This window comes from Ipomoea nil, unplaced genomic scaffold (assembly GCF_001879475.1).
Source record: "Ipomoea nil cultivar Tokyo-kokei standard unplaced genomic scaffold, Asagao_1.1 scaffold3056, whole genome shotgun sequence".
NCBI classification, from domain to species: Eukaryota; Viridiplantae; Streptophyta; class Magnoliopsida; order Solanales; family Convolvulaceae; genus Ipomoea; species Ipomoea nil.
This window is the reverse complement of record NW_017619484.1, coordinates 581,989-606,189: the sequence shown is the minus strand read 5'-3', so window position 1 is coordinate 606,189 and position 24,201 is coordinate 581,989. Positions and strand designations below refer to the sequence as shown.

The following is a 24,201-nucleotide window of genomic DNA, read 5'->3' as shown; positions in this document are numbered from 1 at the left end:
ATATATATATATATATATATATATATATATATATATATATATATATATATATATATATATATATATATATATATATATATATATATAAAACGAGAAATGGTTTCTAATCTAAAGTTTTAATCCAATGAGAAGAAAAGAAAATTCGAGTCACGTGTACACACACTCTTCTTAAAATTGATTCGTCACCTTCCGATGGTGCTAGAAGCGTTGTGGCGTCAGTCTCCCAGAATAAAACGGACTACGACTTTCGCATTCGAGCACTCAAACCCAAAGCTCGGCGAACTAAAACACAAGCTGAGCACCCCGTACGATTTTATGGAATATGTTGGCAAGGTTTTTCCTTCAAGCAAAACAAGAGTTGAGAGGAAAATCAAGAATTTTGAGAGGTTCAAAATGGCATGTGATACAATCTGCCAACATCCAAGCTTTTTACCCGAGAAGGGAATTAAAAGCATAATCATGATACATAAACCAACATAAATTCAATTTAATAATTGGATAATAACGTTTGAAACTGTCATACTTATTATCGTAATAATATCAACGGCCACGAAATTGATATACAATTAATTCGTACCAACTATAATGACTTGTGTTAAAACACCTGAGTAACCGAAAAATTCATACAAACCAAAAGATTTTCAAAATTGAGACCGAAAAATCACACCAAAACGATGTAGCAAAAATTCACATGCACCGAGTTGATGCATTAACCCCAATTCCCAATTAACTTTTTAAAGCTTAATCGCCTCGTGAAGTGCGAGCTATACAAAGCATGCATTAACTCGGCTTCACGATAGTGAAGCAAATAGCACAATTTAAAACACGATGTGATTCGAGTCTTTTTTTGTGGTCAAAGGAAATCGTCACTTATGAGAAGTGAACCCAGGTTATTTCAAAATTTTCTCCCACAAAGAAAGTTCATTTGCCACTTAAGCCACTTTGTTAGGTTAGCTTAACAATTCATAATTAAGCATTCTAGCTTAATTAGCAACTTACACAATTTAATTATTTTTTTAATTCTCTCGAATAGGTTCATTTTGAGAATCAATTTCTCATTCACCTATTATCCATTTTAAACGTACAGTACATCAAATTCTCTGTCTCACTACGAATAGTGCAAATCTACTTTGACGACCCAAATCAGAAATGAACCCCACAAATATTTGCACCACAAAATAGCCACTGAAAAATGTTATTTTAGCTAAAAATTCCAACCGAATTAAAATTATATAGTTAAACAAATAGTGAGAGAGGTGAGAATCATGGCTTGGTAACTGAATACTATTTGGTAGCAGCAACATAAGGAATGCGACCCCAAACATTGCCGATGATTTGGGTTAGTTGTCAGAAGATAAAGTCATCGATCACACTCAGATCTGATCTGATGAAATAAAAATTCCATTTAAATACCAAACTACTTAGCTTCTTGCATCCTTGGATGTTTCTTTATACCTATGTGAAATTTTGCAGAGAATTGAATATAATCCTTCAGTTCTTCTTTTTATTTGGAAAACCCATAGTTTTATTGGAAGAAAAAGATCAGAGGAAACATTATAGTCTAGAATAATAAATTTGAATTTGTGGGACATTATGGGGTCAAGGATGTCGGACGCAGAGAGAGGGCGTGAAGTGTCGGAGCCTCTCATCGGCGATGAAGAGAGTGTGGGAATGGTTGTTTTCAGCACTATTGTCGCCGTCTGCGGTTCCTACTCATTCGGAACATGCGTGAGTTTTTGTTTTTTCCACCCCACACTTTATTAGTTCTTACTTCTTAGGTGGCATGCATGGCATGGGGTTAAATTTTGAAATTTGGAATCCAAATCAAATACTTTATAATCAAATTAATTCTTAGTGAGAGTATATATATATATATATATATATATATATATATATATATATATATATATATATATATATATATATAACATGATAAAGTGAAGTATCGCACATGTTTTACTCACTGATCTAATCAACAGTATTTGAAATAAGAGTTTAAGATTTAAAACTCGGCTCTCATAATATGAGGTCAAAATACGCCGATTCCTTATGCACACCGACATTTGGCGCTGCCAGTACACCCCTCCGCATATGGGGGGTCACGAATCCACAGTGGGAGTAGCTATATATATATATATATATATATATATATATATATATATAGTAGCTATATATATATATATATATATATATATATATATATATATATATATACACACTGTATGTATATGTCCCTTATATATATCCATAATAAACGTTTATATCTACTAAATATACTTAAATTTAAGCTAAGATTGAGCTAACTTAGATAGTAATGTATATTCTTTATATCTTAAATTAAATGTCAGGAGATCAAATCTCAAAGTATGAATTTTTAATCTTTCTCTCTCATTGGAAAAGATTTATAATGGGTGTTACTATTTGTACCACCTTCTAGTCAAAAGTAGGTGTAAATTATATTGAAATTGTAAAAATGTTAAAAAAAAAAAATTCAACAATTTTGTAAGTGGTGTAAATAGTCATAGGAGTGTTCATATTACAATTTGCACCACCTTAAAAAATAGAAAACCCCTCGCCTTCTCCGGTGAGAAGGCAGCCCAGTAGGGGTCGCCTTCTCGCCCGAGAAGGCAGCCCCTCATCGGGTGAGAAGGTGAGGTTTTTTTTTTTTTTTTAATAAATAATAAATATTTTTTTAAAAAATATAATGTTTGATGAAGGTGGTGCAAATAGCACTTTTCTATTTGGTATTTACACCACCTATATAGCTATCACACCTATTAAATGGGTGATGTAAATAGAATTTCCCTTTATGATTCGCCTTGATGTTGGGGATTTAATCTTTTGGGGCAAGATAAAGTGAAGTGGTCATACCCATTAGTTATCAAAAGTCTTAGACTTTATACATTTTCAAATTAGTTAATATAATCGACTAATATTTAAATAATTTCTTATTAATTATGTGGATTTAAATAAAGAATTTATTATATTATCCCCTATAAATTGGGGTTACGTTATGAGTGTTGTATTTGATGCAGGTAGCATATTCATCACCTGCCCAATATGAATTAATGTTGGATCTCAACCTTTCATATTCCCAGGTTTCCTTCCCACCATTTTTGTCTCTTTTGGAATTTGGTAGAGTGATATATACTCAATAACTCAAATGACAGTAGCATTTGTAATTCGAACAAAATATAATCTTGCTGGAGTATATGATTATACATTTATATGATCCCCTAATATTTGTTGGACAATATAAATTCATCTATTTTATCATTCTTTTTCTCAAGCATTTAATGCATTTTAATAAATATCTATAGAGCATTTGTTGGTACTTAGTGTTATTTAGTTTAGATTAGGGATCTCACTAGATAATAGCTGTTAGCGGATTGAGTTATTAGCTGGTTAGAAAGATTTTTGAAAAATTAACTGTTAGCTGATAGTTGATTACATGCAAAATGGCATTTAAGTAACAGTTAATAGTTTATTACATGCAAAATGATGTTTAAGTGTATAATTTTTTTTTTTTGAATTTTAATGTTTTGGAGAACTGTTATAAAAAGCTGATTAACCAAACAATCATATTGATTGTTTAACCAAATATAGTGATCAAACAAATTAAAATTGATTGAAATAAACTAACTATGTACCAAACAGGACTTATCTTACCTAATTTTTTTTTTTAATTTGTTATTAACTTTAGGAGAGATTGCCAAGCACCTTGTGCTCAGATGGCACCTGGGTTGGACTCCCATTTAAGAGGTTGTAAGTTCGAACCTGATATTACATTGTAATAGAGTCAATATTATTCAAAAAAACTTTAGGAGAGATTTGGTGACAGCGTATCACAATTTTTCTTTTGTCTTTTAATAATTAATCACTTATAAAGTATTTTGAATAATTGAGTGATTTAATTTTTGTACAAACATGTAGAAGCAGCATACTAATTTAAGTCAAATTGTACAATTATTATTGTGTGGACCATATATATTATCAAATAATGTATTTTTAATATATTAAAAATGTACATTGTATTCAAGAAAAAGTACATTATTTGAGTATTAAAAGTGTATTGTTTTGTATAATGTATATTCAATACATAAATAATGCATTTTTAGTATATTAAAACTGTATCCATTGGTTAAATTAAATAAAATTGCAGTATGCAGTTTTTGGATCCATTCTAACCATTGGTGCGATGCTTGGTGCAATTACTTCTGGGAGGATTGCGGATCTTTTAGGAAGGAAAGGGGTAACAATTTATTACAATGCTGCATTTATTTAATTCAGATTATTTGTTTGATTTTTTTTTTTAAAAATAAGTTAGATTCTCTTGTTTAATTTTTGAAGATGTGAAAATTGTTAAAGTAATGTAATGTTGGAAACTAAAACGTATGGTTTTGTATTTTTTTTTTTTTTTTTTTTTTTGTTACTAAAGAATCTTATTACCTCTAACACTTATATATTCTAGTTCTAAAGTTTGATATGGTCATGGAACAATTACTAGAAAATTTACTAGGTTTTGGCATTAATATTACTATCAACCACTGTTGTAAAAATCGGCATATGCGGTCGCCTAGGCGCTAGACGCCCCTAAGCCAGGGCAAATTACCCTCTAGGCGGCCAACCGCTTAGACGTACAACTCGGCCAAGTTGGCGGCGACCTTGGCTGAATTAACTTGTCCAATTCGGTTGAGTTCGCCGAGTAACTCGGCGAGTAGGCTTTACTAATTTTTTTAAAATTATATATATAGGGGAGCAATCTCGTGCGAATGGCCGCCCAGGTGCGAATATGCGAATCAATCAGCGCGCGCCACGTGTCAACATTCATTGATCGAGTGCACCTACTTTCACCTACAAGTGAATGTAATTTTGTCTTGTTAACATTCATTGATCATGTGCACCTACTTTCACATACAAGTGCACCTACTTTCACCTACAAGTGCACCTACTTTCACATAGGTCCACTTAGTTATTACTATTTGTGCACCTAGTTCTGGACACGTGGTGCGTGCTGATTGGTTCGCATATTCGCTCCTGGACGTGTCATTCGCACCCGAACGCGACTATATATATATATATATATATATATATATATATATATATATATATATATATATATATATATATAGACATCCACACAAGTGCACTATTTTCTTTTTATAGTTAGGCACTACTCTACCGTCCGCCTAGCGCATACTGCAAGTCTGCAACCATGCTATCAACATGTGCTATTTTGGTGGTTATTATCAAATAATTTTATGTTATGAGGCTCAAGAAGAAACAATTTTTTTTTTATTTATTTAAGTTGAATATTGGTGTAGACTTTTAGTGAAGAAAAAAATAAAGTTTAGATGGCAAAAAAAAAAAAAAAACAAAAAACAAAAAGCATATTATATGAGTTTGGTCCTCCTATTAGACATAGTTTCATACCTATTTGTATTCACCACTATTTCCTTTCGTAATATGAGTCTATTCTTTTTCAAAAAAAAAAAAAAAAAAAAAAAAAAAAAAAAAAAAAGATGGCAAAGTACCAAAAATAACAGAGTATAGACTATAGATGACAACGTTTTGAAAACCACATTATAAATGGCAAATTTATAGGGATAAATCTTGTGTTAAATTAGATGATAATTTATCATGATTTCTCTTCTCATAATCTTCGAGTGAGCATCTATAGAAAGCGTGAAGCTGATACTCTTTGCGAATGTTCGTTGTTGGTTCTATACAACCTAAACTTGTTTAGTTTTATTTATATCTTTCCAATCTCTTTGTAATTTGTATATTAAAAAAAAAGTAAAATTAATTACTTTTACTTTGTTTTTATTAATACTTTCTTCTTGAGCAGGCCATGTGGTTGTCAGCTATAGTTTGCATAATTGGATGGGTGGCAATCTACTGGGCTTGGGTATGTCTGATCTCCTCTCACAGCCCCATTTTTTCTTGAAGATAATATTTCATAATAAGAAATGGTTTACTAATTTTTTTTTTATTATTTGACATAATTTTGTATAATTAATTTATGATACAAGTCAATAATTGAAAGGAATTAATTAACAAATAATATAAACCTAATGTTTTTTTTAGTACTACTAACTTTGTTACAATGTAGTATCAGTTCATATATACTTTCTCAACCTATTGAAGCATAAACTTCTCATTTGAAATAGTCACTTTATGCCACATGACCACAAGGTTATTGGCAAGCCTAATTGGTGATACTCTGTAAAATTTACCTATGACAACATATATTAAAGACAATTTTAAAAAGCCAAGCATCTTGTATTCAGATGGTATGTACTGACTCTTTCATGTAGAAGGTCATGAGATCGAGCTTTCGTAGAGGCGGTGTTGATTCTATGTGCTTCAGCAACACTGTAATACAGTCAATATCATTAAAAAAACCGCCATTTTCCTCATCTTTTATTTTAGATGAAAATAATTATAGATTTTTAATTACATTTTATCGGTGTTGCAAAAATCGGACCTAGGCACCAATTAATCGCTCTAGGCGTTCTAGACGGTCCCCAGGTGCCTAGCGATTTTTTCAAACCCTGCATTTTATTTTTGTTGAGGCAAAATGGTAGAACTTTTTGGTACTTGATATGGTTAGATATAAAATTAGTTGGTGTAATAACGTTATGAATGTTGTTTCATTGAAGGGAACTATATCCTTATACGTGGGCAGATGCTTAACAGGATACGCCATTGGGATTTTTTCATATGCGGTATTCTTTTCTCCAATTTTAATTTATGTATGTATTTTTTTTTATTTTATAAATGCTCTTAATTCTTTTTTTTTTTTGGTGAGAATAAATGCACTTAATTCTAGATTTTAGAATAATGCTGCTAATTAATGTGATTGGAACAATTTGATCGATATAACATTTAACATTATAATTTAAAGTTAAAGACAGACGTTACTTGAACACAAAATTTTAGACGTCTTTTACCCCTTCATTTGACTTTTAAATGAAACAATTGGAGTGGTGGATGCTCTGATCACTCTAATTGCTCTCTTGAATGCTCCTTAAGAAATACTTTTTAAGTATAAAATGCGTGTGCACGCATATGTCCAAAATTCAAAACGTTTAATGGCACCAAGGTTGGACTTCTATAGGAGGTTGTGGGTTCGAACCTCAGTGCTTCAGTAGGCTAAGAAAGTAATAGAATCAGTAGCATTCAAAAAAAAAGTTATATAGGTCATTGCATTTAAATTAGGTGTATCATAAATAAAGTCAATTGATTTGTTTAGCAAAATTTATTTAAGAGTTTATAACTTATTTAAATTACAAATTTTATTTAGTAAAGAAATGATAATTTAAAATAATAGATTATTTGGAAATGTTATTTTTATGATTTTTAAAAATTAGCTAGTAATATTTCAAAATAAGATTCTAATTTAGAATTATTTTTTTTATTCCTCTCCTATCATCATCATCATTAAATTCTAAACCTCTCTGGTTTCTTTCCGGCCTCTTTTCCCCACACAACTATCACCCTTCAAGGCTTCAATTGTTTTTTTTTTTTTTTTTTTTTTTTTTTTTCACTTAACAAAACACTCACATATATATGTATTATTTTTCAAAAAAGAATTATTATTATTATTATTATTATTATTATTATTATTATTATTATTATTATTAAAGAACTAATTAATATGCATACATATTATTAATTACATTAATATTAATTAAATACATATAAATTTAGTTATAATAATAATAATAATAATAATAACAGTAATAGTATCTGTTGTATGTAATATATTTCAAAAATATTTTGTAAGTATAGTTCATTGAAAATAGATATAAACAATTATTTAAAATTTTTAAAAATGTTATTAATATAATACGAAAAAATTCTAATTCTTTTCAAACATTGAACATTTGAACACCACAATATCTTATAATATCTTCTAATGTTATATTATATATATATATATATATATATATATATATATATATATATATATATATATATAATTGTGTTTGCGTGCGGTAGGCCTTCCCATGTGCGGTTGTGCAGTTAAATCTAAGCCATTGATATTGCATAAATCAACGTCGAGGATTAACACTGATTAAAAAACGTGCGGTGGCAATTTGGTCTTTCTGTATCTAGGTCAAATTTAAGGTGCGTGGTTTTCTTTTTTTAAGATGCGCGGTTTTCCTTCCTAAGGTGCGTGATTTTTTTTTCTTAAGGTGAGTGATTTTTGTACTGTGTGGTTTAAGGCGCGTCAAGTGTTGAAAATTTAAGTGCGTCAATCTAAAGCTTTAGGTGCGTGGTTTGTGTTCTTAAGGTGCGTGGTTTGTGTTCTTAAGGTGCGTCGGCCTAAAGTTTTAGGTGCGTAGTTTTCCTTCTTAAGGTGTGTGTTTTGTATGCTTATGGTGCGTCAGTTGTTGAAACTTAAGGTCCGCCATTTTAAAACTTTAGGTGCGTGGTTTGTGTTCTTAAGGTGTTTTGTTTGTGTGCTTAAGGTACGTGGTTTGTGTACTTAAGGTGCGTCATTTTAAAACTTTTAGGTGCGTGGTTTGTGTTCTAAGGTGCATTATTTGTGTGCTTAAGATGCATTATTTGTGTGCGTAAGGCGCGCCATTTTAATGCATAAGGTGCATCTTTTTGTGTTAACCGCACAGGAAGCTATATTCGCACCTGAACACACACACACACACACACAACACCATCCATCTTGAGAAATCAAACGTTATGATCTTATTATTACTAAATTTTCAAGTTTTCAATAATTATAAAATTGACATAATGTTCTTTTTGTCAAGCATTTTCATGTGCACCATAGACAAGCACTTTGTGGTACACCATAAACCAACACTTCGTATACCACATACCACTACTAAGTGCACCATAGGCCAACACTTAGTGCACCACAAACCAACACTTAGTACAGCACAAAAATATATTTGGTGCAAGAAATTACAAAAGAGTCACTGTATTTGCTTTTTATTTTTTTTTTATTTTTATTTTTTTTTTATTAATTTTTATTGATTTACAACCGTTGATTTAAGCTCATTCAATAATGAAAAGTTAAGATTCATACTTAATTAATCTTTGAAGATTTTTTAATTTTAATTTATCACAAATTTCGTTAGTGGGTATATGAGTACAAGAATTTTGCAAAAAGTACTCTGTTTCGTGTACAGGTAATGACTGCATTACCCCTCTGATCTCCAGATTCCCGTATATATTGGAGAGATTACACCGAGTAAACTGCGAGGATTACTGTCATCTATAAATCAGGTAAGAAATGCTTTGTTTTCACAAAATGCTCATCACATGCAAATATTTACTCTCTTAACAAAATGGTAATTTCGTCTTTTAATTCAATAGTTGGTAAATGGTCAATCCATTTTCTCAATTATATGTGATCATATTTTGTTGGAATAAGGGTCAAATAGGCCATCGAACTGCATACAATAAAACAATTAGGCCACTGAACTTTAAAAACCAACAATTAGGTCCCTGAACTAATCAAATTCAAACAATTCTTTCAATTTGAAGGTTTCCAACAGGTCAACATGTCATCCTTTCAAATTAATTATTTTTTAAATTTTAAATTTTAAAAATTAATTATTTAAAAAAAAAAAAAAAAAAAAAAAACTAGTTCCTGCCGGAGACGGAGGATTCCAGTTTTTTTTTTTTTTTTTTAAATTTAAAAATAATTAATTTTTAATTTTTTTTAAAAAAATAATTAATTTGGGAGATGACCTGTTGACCTGTTGGAAACCTTCAAATGGAAAGAATTGTTTGAAATTGATTAGTTTAGGGACCTAATTGTTGGTTTTTTAGGTTCAGTGGCCTAATTGTTGTATTGTGTGCAGTTCGATGGCCTATTTGACCCTTATTCCTATTTTGTTTCTAAGTTTCAAGTCGATAAATTGGTGGTTAAGAGGATTGTTGACCGGAGACCGGTACGGTGAACGGTTAAGTTCAACACCCTGTCTCTCGAAAATGTGATGATGGTCTATAAAGAAATAAATTTACGTCTTCACTATTAGCTATAACTTTTAGCGTAGTAATAAATGTTTGATCTTAACAGTTTTAAATGTTAGATACTAAAAAAATTACTCCGTACTTTTTAGTGTTAATTTCAAAATTTTAAAAATTACATTGAAAAGTTAAGATTTTGACTAGCATTTAATAGTCAATGTAGTAATACCAGTCTTTCTAAAAGGTTGAATCCCCAACACCAGTCTGACAGAGCATCTGGGAGGATGTAAATCAACTGAACCACAGAGGCTAGACCTTTGCTTACTGCGCATAAAAAGTCTCCTCACTTTGAGAGATTGCTCCTACACTGCTGCTGATAAGACTCGATTCTTGATCATTCTTCCCAAACTTCATCCCTATGACCAGTTGAGCTGTCTATGCGAGCGGTGTAGTAATACCATTGGTCCAGGGGAGAGCTGACCTCAAATAAGACTTGACTAAACATTGTTGAATTAGTCACATTCCACGAGATACATCCAGATTCTAGTGTAATACATTCAATAATTAGCATTGAGTTAATACTCAAAATTGTCCTCGACTATAGTGATTTTTTTCAATTTCGTCCTAAACGACTTTGGTGACCTAATATCGTCCCAGACTTTTGTGTTTCGCTCAATTTAGTCCTCCATTTGTTATTCCGTCAAATTTGTGTTAAATTTAGGGACAATTCAGTAATGTCAATATTGATCTCTCTTTACTTTCAACTTGTGAAGTGCGAAATTCCTCTTTTTTAGGAGTAATTTTGGGACTAATTCGTAAAAAAAAAAAAAAAAGGGATTTCGCAGTTCACATGTCTATGAGTAAAGAGATGCCAATATTAAAATTACTTAATTGTCTATTTATTTAATACCAAATGGATAGAATAACAAATGAGGGACTAAATTGAGCAAAAACGCAAAAGTATGGGACGAAATTGAGCGAAACATAAAAGTTTGGGACGATATTAGGTCACCAAAGTCATTTAGGACGAAATTGAAAAAAACCACTATAGTCGAGGACGATTTTGGGTATTAACTCAATTAGCATTTAATCACATTGAGGAGTGATGATTGATTATGCCACAACCTTGACAATTCAAGAACAAAATGTGTTAACCATATAATTGAGAGACTAAATTAACTATTTGTCTACAATTGGAGAATCAAAACTATTATTTTTCTTTTTATTCTATTGAGGATATTATCAAAATACTTTTTTTTTTTTTTTTTACTTTCATTTTTAGGAGATATTGGAGTAAAAGATATCGACTAATTTTAACACACATAAATACAGAATTTTCTCGAAATGTTTTGTAGCTGTTGATCGTTATTGGGCTGTCTGCGACATACGTCATCGGTGCCTTTCTGTCATGGAGGTTACTAGCTTTAACAGGTCACCTCTGATTTTTAGTAACCATATTTTTCAATTGGTTTTTAGTAAAGTTCTAAACCATTTAAACCGGTTGAAATCGTAAAAATAACAAAAAAAAATATGAAAAAAAAATGACTTTACTAAAAAATAGGAAAAGTCATAAAAAGGACTAAAATTGTCCAACAAATAATAGTCTATGATGTTAAATGACAAAAATGATCGTCTGTGATTAAATTTGAAATTATCAACAAAGACAATGAACCTCTGGTGAAATTAACTCATAGAATGATCTAACTTGCTAACATTTAATTTGCAGGACTTATACCATGTGGAATATTGTGTATTGGTCTCTTTTTTATTCCGGAGTCTCCAAGATGGCTGGTAAAATCTATCTATAACATATATATATATATATATATATATATATATATATATATATATATATATATAGCACGTACTATTTATTACGACTTTCATTCATTTTATTTTTTCAAAGAAAAGAAAAAATTATAAATTAATTTTTTTTTTTGTGGGTACTACTAACTTTGTTATAATGTAGTATCTATTCATAGTTACTTTCTCAACTTATTAAAGCACAATTTTTTATTTTTTATTTTTTTTGAAAAGGTAACATTATAATGGCCCGGCATGACAAACATATTTTTATATTACCATTCAAATATTATTAATATGATGCACCTAATTAAGTTTATATATTTATATTTATTTATAAGCAAATAACATTATTATTATTATTATTATTATTATTATTATTATTATTATTATTATTATTATTATTATTATTATTATTATTATTTATGTACACTTTTTCCACAGGCTATGAAAGGACGTGCTCAAGAATTTGATGCTGCTCTGAGAAAGCTTCGAGGACCACACGCTGATATATCTGAAGAAGAGACCGCCATACAAGTAATTAATTAATGATGTTTTCTTCACATATTTCATCTGACCTGTGTTTGTATGGGTTGTTGGTGTTAGGATTCAATAATTAAATATAAGCTATATGGAAAAGGGAATCATCAAAGAAGTAATGAATTGAAGATGTAAGTTTTGTTGTGTTATGTTGGGCGGGTCGGTAAAAGAGTCGTGTCTAGTACTCGATGACTGAGGAATTGTTGGGCAGAGGCCGGTAAAGTCTCTAAGGGTCAAGTCCTCACCCAGCATGTCTCGAACTAACAAAAGTTACGTCTTCGCTACTAGTTATAGCTTTTGGTGTAAGGACAGCACACAGCTTGTCTCGAACGATATGATGACGGTCTATAAGTAAGGAAAACTGTGATGGCGGTTTATGAGTAAGGAAATAAGTTAGTTGTGCCTTCGCTACTAGTAGTTAACATGTTATGTGCTTTCAGTTATTAAATTATGTGTCTGTAAATAAATTAAAAGTACATAATATGTTAACTACAGACACATAATATGTTAACTACAATTGTACATAATATGTTAACCGCATAATATGCAGTTAATATAGTATGTGAAAGCACATAATATATTAACGGCAGACACATAATCTGAATATCGTTCATAATGTAAGGTGGACCTAGCTGGTCGTTGGTCATTGTATAATTTGCCTATTAAATTAGGAGGGAGAAATTTCTCATCTTCTGCATCTATTTATTTCTCCTAACTTTACAACATAATTAATTAGACTTTGATTGAAATTTTCGATATTATCATATGTTTTGATAGACGTCCCTGGACGTGCTTAATGGACTTCCCAAAGCTACGATATTAACCATGTTTGATGAGAACAATATTCGTGCTGTTATTGTAAGCACATTTCCTTCCCTCACCTCATTCTTTTATTTTTTTTTTCAGTTATTAATCTAATTATTAATTTTGTATATTTAATTTATTTGTACTATATTAGATTTCAGTAGGGTTGATGGCAATCCAGCAACTTGGGGGAATTAATGGAATCATATTTTACTCAGAACATATCTTTACGGCTGCAGGTAGGTTATTAATTTTGTAAGTATACCTGCACGGACTTAACTCACTAGTTCAGTAGACAGTATTTTGAAGAAGAGATTAGGGTTTGAACTTCGACTGTGAGGAAAGAAACTGTGTCTTTATTGATGTAAAGTATGAGTTATATATAGTACATAGAGAAGAATAAATAGAAGGAAGTTACCACAACTACTCAACAGAACTATTCTACAGGAATATAAATATAACAAATAATAACTGAATCAAATATTAGCCACACATAGGCTTAACATCCACGACGGTAGTATGGAGATTATGCGCAAAGTGGGTAGATCCCTTGTGCGCACCCTGTCTGCTGAATCATTGAGTCACCATGATTTATATCCTTCCAAATATTCTATCAGGCCGGAGTGTGGGCCCTTGGGTTGGGGATAACCTTTAGGACATACAACTTCAAATATGTAAACTAATTGGAGTATATATGGGGCTTGCCAATTTGTTTCATCAGGTTTCAATCCTAGTCTTGGAAGCATTCTCTTCTCTCTTTTGCAGGTAATTTTAATTTCTAGTTGTCTAGTCTACTAAGGTCCGTTTAGATATACATTTTAAGTAATTTTTAGAAAAATGATTAGTTTTCTTTAAAAAATATTTTCATTTTCTGATATTTGGTTGAAATTTAGAAAATATTCTTTTTTGGTTCGGTTCATTTTTTTTTTAAAATATACTTTCGCCGTTAACAACGTTTGTCTTCAGGAAGTCTATGTTCATAATTTTTGAACTCCATATTCACAATTATTAAACTCTATATTCACAATTACAGAACTCTATGTTCATAATTATAGAACTCTATGTTCATAATTTTTTTAACTCTAGAAGTCTATGTTTATAATTACTGAACTCTATATGTTCATAATTTTTGAATTCTATATTCACAATTACAGAACTCTTTGTTCATAATTATAGAACTCTATATTCATAATTATAGAACTCTATGTTCATAATTTTTGAACTCCATATTCACAATTATTGAACTCTATATTCACAATTACAGAATTCTATATTCATAATTATAGAACTCTATGTTTATAATTTTTGAACTCTATATTCATAATTCTTGAACTCTATATTCACAACTGCAGAACTCTATATTCATAATTACATAACAGTATATTCACAATTTTTTGTCGTTGAATTCTTTTGACAATTTTTTTTTAATAAAAAAAATATGATTGGTGGAGAAAAAACGGTGCCACTAAGACACTATTACTCCCGAATTGCAGAACGACGTCGTATTGGACCCGTGTTCACCTTGCAAGGTGGACACGGGTCCATGGCATAACAGTCCACATTGTACCATCCCAAAGTGAATGAGAAAAATTTGGAGTTTGTACCGAATACTTTGGATCCTGGTCTAAAATAACATTCAAATTATGTGTTTGCAGTTGACAGATTATGTACTTGCAATTAACAATTTATGCGTCTATAAATAAATTGAAGTCACATAACATATTAACTACAGACACATAAAAAGGTAACTTTAAACACATAAATGATTAACTGCAGGTACAAAATATGTTAACTGCATACACATAATATATTGTTAATATATTATGTGTTTGAGTTAACATATTATGTACATATAGTTAATAGTTTATGCGTCTGTAGTTAACATTTTATATGTATGTAGTTAGCAATTTATGTATATTCAATTTATTTACATGCACAAAAATAGTTAATGTATATAATATATCAATTGTAGATACATAATACAAGATGGACCCACTATAGGCTTATATCTGATTCAAGCAATACTAGTGTCGATCGACATCACATACTTTTCTCTTTTTCCTCAACCTGTTAAAGCACAAAGAGTTAATATCACCCCCTACTAAGGCTCGAATGCATGACCACAAGGTCATTGTTGGACTTATAATAACAATAACAATTAAAGAATATTTAACAAAATATATTATTTTTCATCAAAAAGAAATAAAAAAATGAAACTAAGCTTATTTTTTTTATATATAGGTTGTGCTGACCGCATTGGGCGCATTCCTAATGGACAGAGCTGGTAGAAGAAGCCTTCTCTTGGTAAATAAATGCAGAAAGCAAAAAACATTACTAATCACTGTTTTTTATTATTATTATTATTATTATTATTATTAATATTATTATTATTATTATTATTATTATTATTATTATTATTATTATTATTATTATTATTATTATTATTTTCAAAATTTGAAAAAAAAATTACATATAAAAACAAAATATTTCCAAACATTATATTTTGTTTATTAATTTATTCTATTTCTTTTGGTTAGTTTATTTATTTTGTGTTTTCAGTTGTCTTCATCTGGCTTGCTATTGGGAAATCTACTTATTGCATTCTCATTCCTTCTTCAGGTTTGCATGAATTAGTTTCGACTCACAAAAGATAAGATTTTTGAACATATACCTCAATTTATAATAAATTGACATATTAATTTTTTAATTGAAATAATTAATTGATTTTCTCTGTCCAATTTAATATGTTATGACCATAAACCTCTACCTTTATAATAATTTTTTAATTTTATTTTCCGATGATATGATCTATATTTTTTTTAATTAGTGAAAATTTTTTCTTGTTGGTTTTCAAAAACCAGGACAAAGGATATGCTCTAGACTTGGTCCCCGACATGGCCATTGGAGGTGTTCTTGTAAGAGCATCTACATTAGAAATTTTTTCTTAATTTTTTTGTTGAGTTGGAGGTAAGAGATGATAATTTGGAGAAAAGAGTAGAGAAGAGAGATAAGAAATTATATTTGCAAGATGTATATCTTTTGTGGGACCCGGAAGAGAGAGAAAAGGAAAAATGTTTCCCATGTGTGCTGAGCGTAGGCACGCCCTCTGGGTGCGCGTAATGCACGTGTCCTCTGGACGTGTAAATCCCAAATTTAATAGTACATTTTTTTATTTTGACAATCTGATTTATCCATTTTTTTTTTTCCTCTTCCCTTCTATCTTTTCTTTCTTAGTAATATTTGCAAAAACTTCTCAAAAACTACAACAATTGATGCTCTAAGCCCAAAAATTGGGCTTTTGGTTATTTATTTTAAAATCTTATTTTCTCTTCCCTCCTATTTTTTCTTTTTAACAAAATCTCTTCTTTTTTCCCCTAAATTTCTATCTGCATGTTGACCAGGTTTACATAGCTGCTTTCTCAATGGGGATGGGAGCAGTTCCTTGGATCATTATGAGTGAGGTAATTAAAGAATGCATCTATTGAATTTATAGAGTTTAAATAAAATATGAAGTGTGTACATATATATGGTGTGGTCTAGTTGTCATGAGAACAAAGATATCCATGAGAAATATGGACAATAGTTGCTACTATCGATCTAATAGTTGAAAAACAAAAGGGGAAAAAAGTGTGGAGTCAAATTTTAAAAGTTTGTAATATTTATGAAACTGACCTACTATTTCTTTTTTTTTTTATTTTCTAGTCATTCATCATCTAAGATAGATGGATGTGATTTCTTCGCACGTTCTCATGGGAAGCATAGTCTCATTTGAGTGTGTGTGTGTGTGTGTGTGTGTGTGTATGTATGTGTGTGTGTGTGTGTGTGTTCAAATGAGGACAAGTATATTATAGAGGACTGTGATGACAGATGTAGTGTGTGCCATTAGTCGGTATGTTGTGTGCATGGCCGAGTGTAGTCGTGTGCCACAGTTTGTATGTCGCGTGCTAGATTTGTTAATTTTTAGAGTCTAGGTTCGAAACCTGATGTTTACATTTATTCTTATGTGCCTGGTATTAATTCATTGCGTGCCTATTATTTGTCCAAACAATCCTCTATATATTGTTGTCATCATTTGAACTCAACTCTATATATATATATATATATATATATATATATATATATATATATATATATATAAAAGCAAATCTAAAAATTTAGAGCAAGGAGAGGAAAAAAAAATTGTGTTGACATCTTGGTAATTTTATCTAACTTTAATTTAAAAGTATATTTTCACTATACGGTGCACTTTGCAACACTATACTGTATATTTTGGTCATTTTGTAATTGCAGTGCACTTTAGAATTCACCTTTTAGATCGAGTTTATAGTTTATATTTTTTTGTTTGGTTTAGTGTTTAGCATTTTATAGGTTGGGTTCGTTAGATGTTCACTTTTTTAAGGCTTAGGGTTTTTACAATTTAGGTTTAAGATTTAATTTTTTGATTTAGGTTTTAAGACATAGTAAAAAATGCACTCTATACGATTAAAAATTACACTCTATTGCGTTGAACATTGAACTTTTAAATTTAAAGAAAATTACTAGAATGACGCCAAATATTATTTCCTCAAATTGTATAAGACACATTAGATTTTTTCCGAATGAACGGCTGTGATTAGTTCTTAATTTTTTCATAGGAACTGGTTCTCATGTGAGTATGCCCTTATATATAAATAAAGGTTAGGAAAATTTTAAAGTGTCGATCGATACTCCTGACTCGATCTTATGCTAAACCCTAAACCCAAACTAAATGGTAAAGGTTTTGAGTTTGTACCGGTATGAAGTTAACATTCCCTACCGTTTTAAACTTTGAGTATATATAGAAGGACAATGCCGATCAGTACCATAACTTTCCCAAATATATACTTAAATGTAAAATTAAAATTCATCCATAAAACTGATGAATATTTGGACATATATATGCTAGTATAGGATTTTGATTGTAATTTAGTGATATAAGTTATATTGATGATGAATATAATGTGTGAAAATTGGTTTGTTGTTGCAGGTGTTCCCTTTACATGTAAAGGGAATAGGTGGAGCTATGGTGACTCTGATGAACTGGATCACAACTTGGGCCGTTTCTTTCTCCTTTACCTTTCTCATGCTGTGGAGTACATATGGTATGCCAATACACTTATTTTATCTAAGGGTGTGTTTGGTTCGCACATGGAAATTAGAATAAGAATGGAATTAAATACTTGGTAATGGTAATGAGTTTTGGAGAAAGTATTTTGCATGTTTGGTAGTAGGGTGGAATTTGAATGATTATCAGTATTGCTGTTTGGTTATGTATGATCCTATAATGGGAATAAAAGTTTGAAAAACACAAGAACAAAAAATAAGACATGCAATTTATTATAATATAGAGATCAGACATCCAAAGTACCAATATGAACAAAAACGTAACAAACAAAAAATAAAAATAAAAATGTAAAAGCACTAATCCAAACTTAAAAAGCAAATTAACAATTAAGAGGACAAATAATGGAATGAAGCGCTTATTTTATTAGAGAATATGTTTTATAATTAACACTACTAGAAATTATGAAATTTCCGACCACCTGAAAGTGATCTTAAATCAAGTTGATACTAAAAAGTGGTCGGAAATAGCAACAAAGGTTTTTCCGGATACCAAAAGTGATCGAAACAAGGCTTTCGACTTGATTTAAGATCACTTTCAGGTGGTCGGAAATTCCATAATTTCCAGTAGTGTAAGGGGGTAATCAAATCTCATAGTACTCTAGAAACCTGTCAACCAAACAATAACAATGACTTTGATTCTCATTCCTGATAGCTAAACTCATGAACCAAACACACCCTAAGAGTTTTAAGTAGTATGTTATATGTTAAGATAGGATTTGGGTAAACCATACAGCATATATGCATTAAACATTATAACAAAAAGAGACTAAGTATATGCATGCATGCCTTATGGTGTATATCTAATAATATTTGGGAAAATACTAGCTTATTATACAAAATTTCATTTTATTTTCACAAATAAGACATTTACTTTAAAAACTACTTTTAACTTTATTGCAATCGATGTGCTGGAATAACATCCATCCTATACTATGCTATTGTTTTTAAGGTACATTTTTAATCTTTGCGGCTGTTTGTGCACTGGGAATTGTGTTCATATACAAAATGGTTCCAGAAACAAAAGGCAGAACTCTTGAAGAGATTCACGCTTCACTCAATTCATAAGCTAAGAATTACGATGGAGAGGGATCATATGGAATTGAAGGAGCAAATTAAAGCAAGCTAAGCCAGCCAGAAAAATTGAAGACATGGTTGGATTGCAAGTTAGTTTGCAGGCCTTTAGCTCGTGAAGAACAGTAAGAACGAGAATAAGAGTAGAAAGATGAGGGAGAAAAGGAGGATAGATCCATTCATCATCATCCATCATAGTACAATGATATATATACAAGATACACTAAAGGCATACAATAATGAAGGATAATTACATCCGTTACAGACGTTACAAAGCTACTATATTAATGTCCACCATAAGTTTTATTTATAACACTCCCCCTTGGACATTATTTGATCATGATCTTGCCTCATTAAAAACTTTCTAGGAAAACCCTGTGGGAAAAACCTAGACAAGAAAAGAGTACAATAGAAAATATATTCATGCCTCATTAAAAACTTCACTAGGAAAACCACGTGGGAAAAACCTAGTTGAAGAAAAGAGTACATGATATATATAAAAACATATATTGTATTTGGTCGCCTCATTAAAAACCTTAACTTAAGAAAACCCTGTGGGAAAAACTTAGTTAAGGGAAAAAGAGTACAACCATAAGCCTTCAGGGCGCAAACCGCATAATCTTCAGGATTTTGGGGTTTGTCCATTTAAGCAATTATTTTGCAACTTTTCCTCATTGTCATTACTATATCATACTCATGCCTTGTTAAAAAACCACACTAGAAAACCCAATGGGAGAAAACTAGTGAGGAAAAAAGTACATGATATTTATGTATTTATGTGTTGCAAATAGTGCGCAATTGTTAGTCTTTTATGACTTAATCTTAAGGATTTTACGTTCAATGTTCAATCTTCCGGATTGATTCGAGTAAATGTACTTCCAGTCTCCCCCTGAAGATAACAATCTTCAAGTTCTACATATATTTCAAATTTTGAAGAGATGGATTGGACAAATCTTCTGGATTGTCACTTAGAGTAGTGTACAATAATCTTATGGCTCTTCTAGAGCTAATATAACATTTGTGCAACACAAGTGTTATTGTCCTCATTTTGAACATTTAGGGAAATTCATTGTATAACCAGTTTGGACTTGGCATTGCGGTGATCAAACAAAACAGCCAGTACCCAAGTAGCCTATTAAAACCGTATCATGGTTTCTTACATAAATGTCATGTCTTTGTATCTCGAAGATACCGGAGGATATGTTAATCATTATTCAAGTACTTCATTTGTAGGGGGAGCACTAGATTTTGCTAGCAATTTTATCGCAAATATGTTGCGGTTATGGAACTTCTGGTTCTATAATGGTGCTCCAATGATAATGAAGTAAGGGACTTCGAGTCCAAAAAGGTTCCTTATCTACTTCAAGAGATTATTAGGCAACCTTTAGTTTGATAAAAACATGACACTTATATGCATATAGACATATGAAAAAGCATTTTTAGATGTAGGCTGACTGGTGTATATAAAAAAAACTGTAAAGAAAAACTCGATCTTCAAGTCGAGATAATACTTATAGCTTTCACAAGCTTTTGTTTCAAAAGTCTCAGTCTTTAAACATGAACTGACATCATCAAGCTCTTTATATCTTTCATTGATGTTTACACCATCAATCTTGACTGAGATAATAAATAATAAATAAGTTCATTATCAACCCTTTATCGAGCACACAATGGTACATATTATTCCTTCAATGAGGATATTAACTCCATTCGCAACCCTTTAAAGAGTAGATAATGACACATAATAATACTTAAAAATGAGAATTATGAATCCATCAGGGATTTCTCAAGATAAATTTAACTGCATATCTAAATTTATTATTCTGCCAATTGTATTATGTAGCGGAACTTAATGCCATTTACCGTGGGAGATTATATTTGATTAAAATCAATTAAGGGTCTCTGCGTGAACCCATAGGCTACAAACTCGCTTTATCACCTCATTATTCTTATTTCTCTTTCATGCACACACCCATTTGTAACCTTCAGGGTTAACACTCAAATGGTGTATTGTTATAAAGAGAATTTATTCATTTTAGCGAGTCGAGCTATGCCTTAATTGCTCCTTTATATATTAAATAGTCATGGCACTTCTGGTGCTTAACTCTGGATCCAGATTATATAACGAGCAATTTGTAATGGCAATTGTGTTGTCGACAACTATAACCTTTTTTGTAAAACTCCCATATTTGTAAAAGTAATGGCAATTTCTAAAACAACCAGATTCTAAACATTTCCCAAAGATATTTTGATCTGGTCGTTCCGCATCCCTAGTATTACGTTTGTTTGGTGCACCTATAAGTCTTACCAGGGTTTTTCGTCATCTGGACGAACGTCTGCAGGACATAATTATTCAAACTATTTCAAGAGTGACAATATTTCTTTACTAGATCTAGTATTATGATTCATATCTCTTTCACCGATAGATCTCCTACACTTCTAGTGTCAAGGAGTATCGATAGATATGTTTGGTCCAATGATATAGGACCTAGTCACTTCTTTTATGATCAATAGATATATTTGACAGATTATTTGCTAAATCGCAAATAGATTATCTTTTGAACTTCCAGTTCAATCTAACTAGTACATGGATTTAAATAATGAAGATGTTTTTATTCTTATGAAATTTCTTGGCATTCCAAAAAGCTACGGAGTAGTATATTATCTCCCCCTAATGCCGAGAAACAATCTTCATTAGGAATGCAGTCAACGTACCCAATTATATGTATTGATCCCCTATCATGGGCTTTCGGTATTGAATCAATAGACTGAGATTTCTTTGATAGCCCTTTTAGAGGTACGTTGTGGTGGTGATATAAAATAGACTGCGCAAATAAAATAACGCAGATAGGGAAATGTTACTTCTGAAACCACGTACTTGGTGAAAAAAAAAGGGGGTATAGCAATCCTTGAGGGATTGATTTGTGATATGCATCGAGTTAGATTTGGGTAAAAAAAAATATATCCCCAAAACATATAATTCAGTAATTTTTCCTTCACACATGCTCTATAAAGTACTCATGTGGATAAGAAATTGTAATATCTAACTCATTATGTTTGCCCTAAGAGACCCAATTGGTCATGCCATAATTAAAAAAATGAGTCTCTAAAAATGTAAAGATTATCACAACATAATAAGTTGTCAAATGTATATGAAATTTACCACAAGTGGCATATAAAATCAGATAGGGCAAGCATACACATTGAACAAAATGATTGAAACATTCGACAATCTTAGGGAGATTAAACGCCAAATATTAGCAATTTATTTGCTTCAGGCAAACCAACATAGTGTGACTCACTTTTAGCTGTTAAGCACATAACATTTTTGCATAGTAGCATTGCATTAAAAATAGAAGTCGCAGACTTCATTCACGAGTCGTGAGTCATTAGTCACTCAAAGATCAATTCATATTCAGAATCTTTCAGACCTTTTTTTTTTTTTTTTTTTTTAAAAACCCAATGACCAAACACATTGTCAAGTAGGGAAGATTCAAAACTCAGAGAGTATGTTCTTGCAAAAGGAAACTAAGTTTTTGATATCTTTCAACAAAAAAAATCAATGATATTCAAAACACTTAGTGTAATTTGTCATGTACTACTACTGGAGTACAATGTAACTATCATAAATGTCATGCAAGATAACGAGTGACAGATAAATTAATGTTCTTAGTTTGCCTTCTGGGCAAAACTATATTAAAAAATTAGGTACTATCTTTTTGTATAAATACTCAAATTTGGTATTTATTTTAATGTCAAAGACTCATGTGAAACATTAATGCTATAATAAATTAGCGCAACCAATAAACTTGAATTTGGACAAATAACAATTGACTTTTAAATCAGTAACAAGTCAATTTTACATTTGGGGAATTTGTCCTGGTGCTGTTATCATATAATTAGTGCAGCAAATTCGCCTTCTGGGCAAAGCTATATCCAATATTTATGCTATATATCACAATGTTTAGACTCATATCATCTAATCGATATCACAAGATCAAATTAAGGTTTAGCAACGACAGGTGCAACCTAACAGTGAAAACCATATTGAGAATTCATGCTATTGTCTCACTTATATGTTACGTGATAAATCACAATAGCTATGGCCTATAGCAAATAATTAATTGCCAACAAGAGAAATAACAAATTCTCTTATATAAGCCTAATCAAAAGATTATAGGCTAAATATTATCAATTAAAGATAAGCATATTCAATATGTGATATAATTGTCCCTTATGTCTTGGACACCAAAAACTCAATTGAGTCATGCACATTCATTTTAATAAAAAGTATCATGTGTGGTACACATAATGCATGACATGAAAAAAAAATTCTATTAATTCATAAATTAGAAAATAAAATGAGAGAAGTACCGTTCGCCGAAGAATAATGAGCACATATTTGCTGCTGGGCCCATTCATTCTTATTTCAGGGAGTCAATGACAATACTTTTCCAAGCAAGCTCTCACTTTATTTCATAGTTTCATACAAGTATGAAAATATATCACAAAACAACAAGATATACAAGCTGAAAACGGCAGAAATTTTCAGAAATTTGACCTGGATTGCTGGATTTTCTGTGAAAAAATGGTAACACATTTTGACACAAGATTTTTCAGATATGTAGTTTAGCAAGTCTAGAACGTACATAAAAATTTTCATGTCAATCCAAGGTCTAGAAGTATTTTTTCAAAAAGTTTTCCCAACATTGATCCAGGCAGAAAAATAATTGACAGCACACTGCCAAAACTTTAATTTTTCTGGAATCACCAAAGCATATTTTTAACAAAATCTTTTTACAGACATCAAATAACACGAGTCTAGGTTCTCCAGAAAAAATTTCATGCCAAAAGGAGTTCAAGAAGTATTTTTCACGAATTTAATTTTCAAACTGA

General features: G+C 30.8%; 1 protein-coding gene across 1 annotated transcript; it reads left to right on the top strand.

Annotated features, from left to right (window-relative positions):
* Nucleotides 1-1,605: 1,605 nt before the first annotated feature.
* LOC109164041 (sugar transporter ERD6-like 8) lies at nucleotides 1,606-19,301 on the top strand. The gene is made up of 18 exons (XM_019312793.1): nucleotides 1,606-1,728; nucleotides 3,036-3,098; nucleotides 4,163-4,252; nucleotides 5,849-5,908; nucleotides 6,663-6,728; nucleotides 9,190-9,255; nucleotides 11,301-11,376; nucleotides 11,672-11,736; nucleotides 12,193-12,285; nucleotides 13,066-13,146; nucleotides 13,247-13,331; nucleotides 13,814-13,857; nucleotides 15,334-15,396; nucleotides 15,652-15,711; nucleotides 15,954-16,007; nucleotides 16,494-16,553; nucleotides 18,098-18,212; nucleotides 19,184-19,301. The coding sequence occupies exons 1-18, from the start codon at nucleotides 1,606-1,608 to the stop codon at nucleotides 19,297-19,299; spliced, it is 1,380 nt and encodes a 459-aa protein (XP_019168338.1). The 3' UTR covers nucleotides 19,300-19,301.
* Nucleotides 19,302-24,201: the final 4,900 nt, after the last annotated feature.

Excerpts from the sequence above, each read along its gene's own strand:
- LOC109164041 (XM_019312793.1), top strand. The coding sequence starts at position 1,606 with ATGTCGGACGCAGAGAGAGGGCGTGAAGTGTCGGAGCCTCTCATCGGC. Across the intron at positions 1,729-3,035 it reads CCTACTCATTCGGAACATGC|GTAGCATATTCATCACCTGC; the intron begins GTGAGTTTTTGT and ends TATTTGATGCAG. Across the intron at positions 15,397-15,651 it reads GTAGAAGAAGCCTTCTCTTG|TTGTCTTCATCTGGCTTGCT; the intron begins GTAAATAAATGC and ends TTGTGTTTTCAG.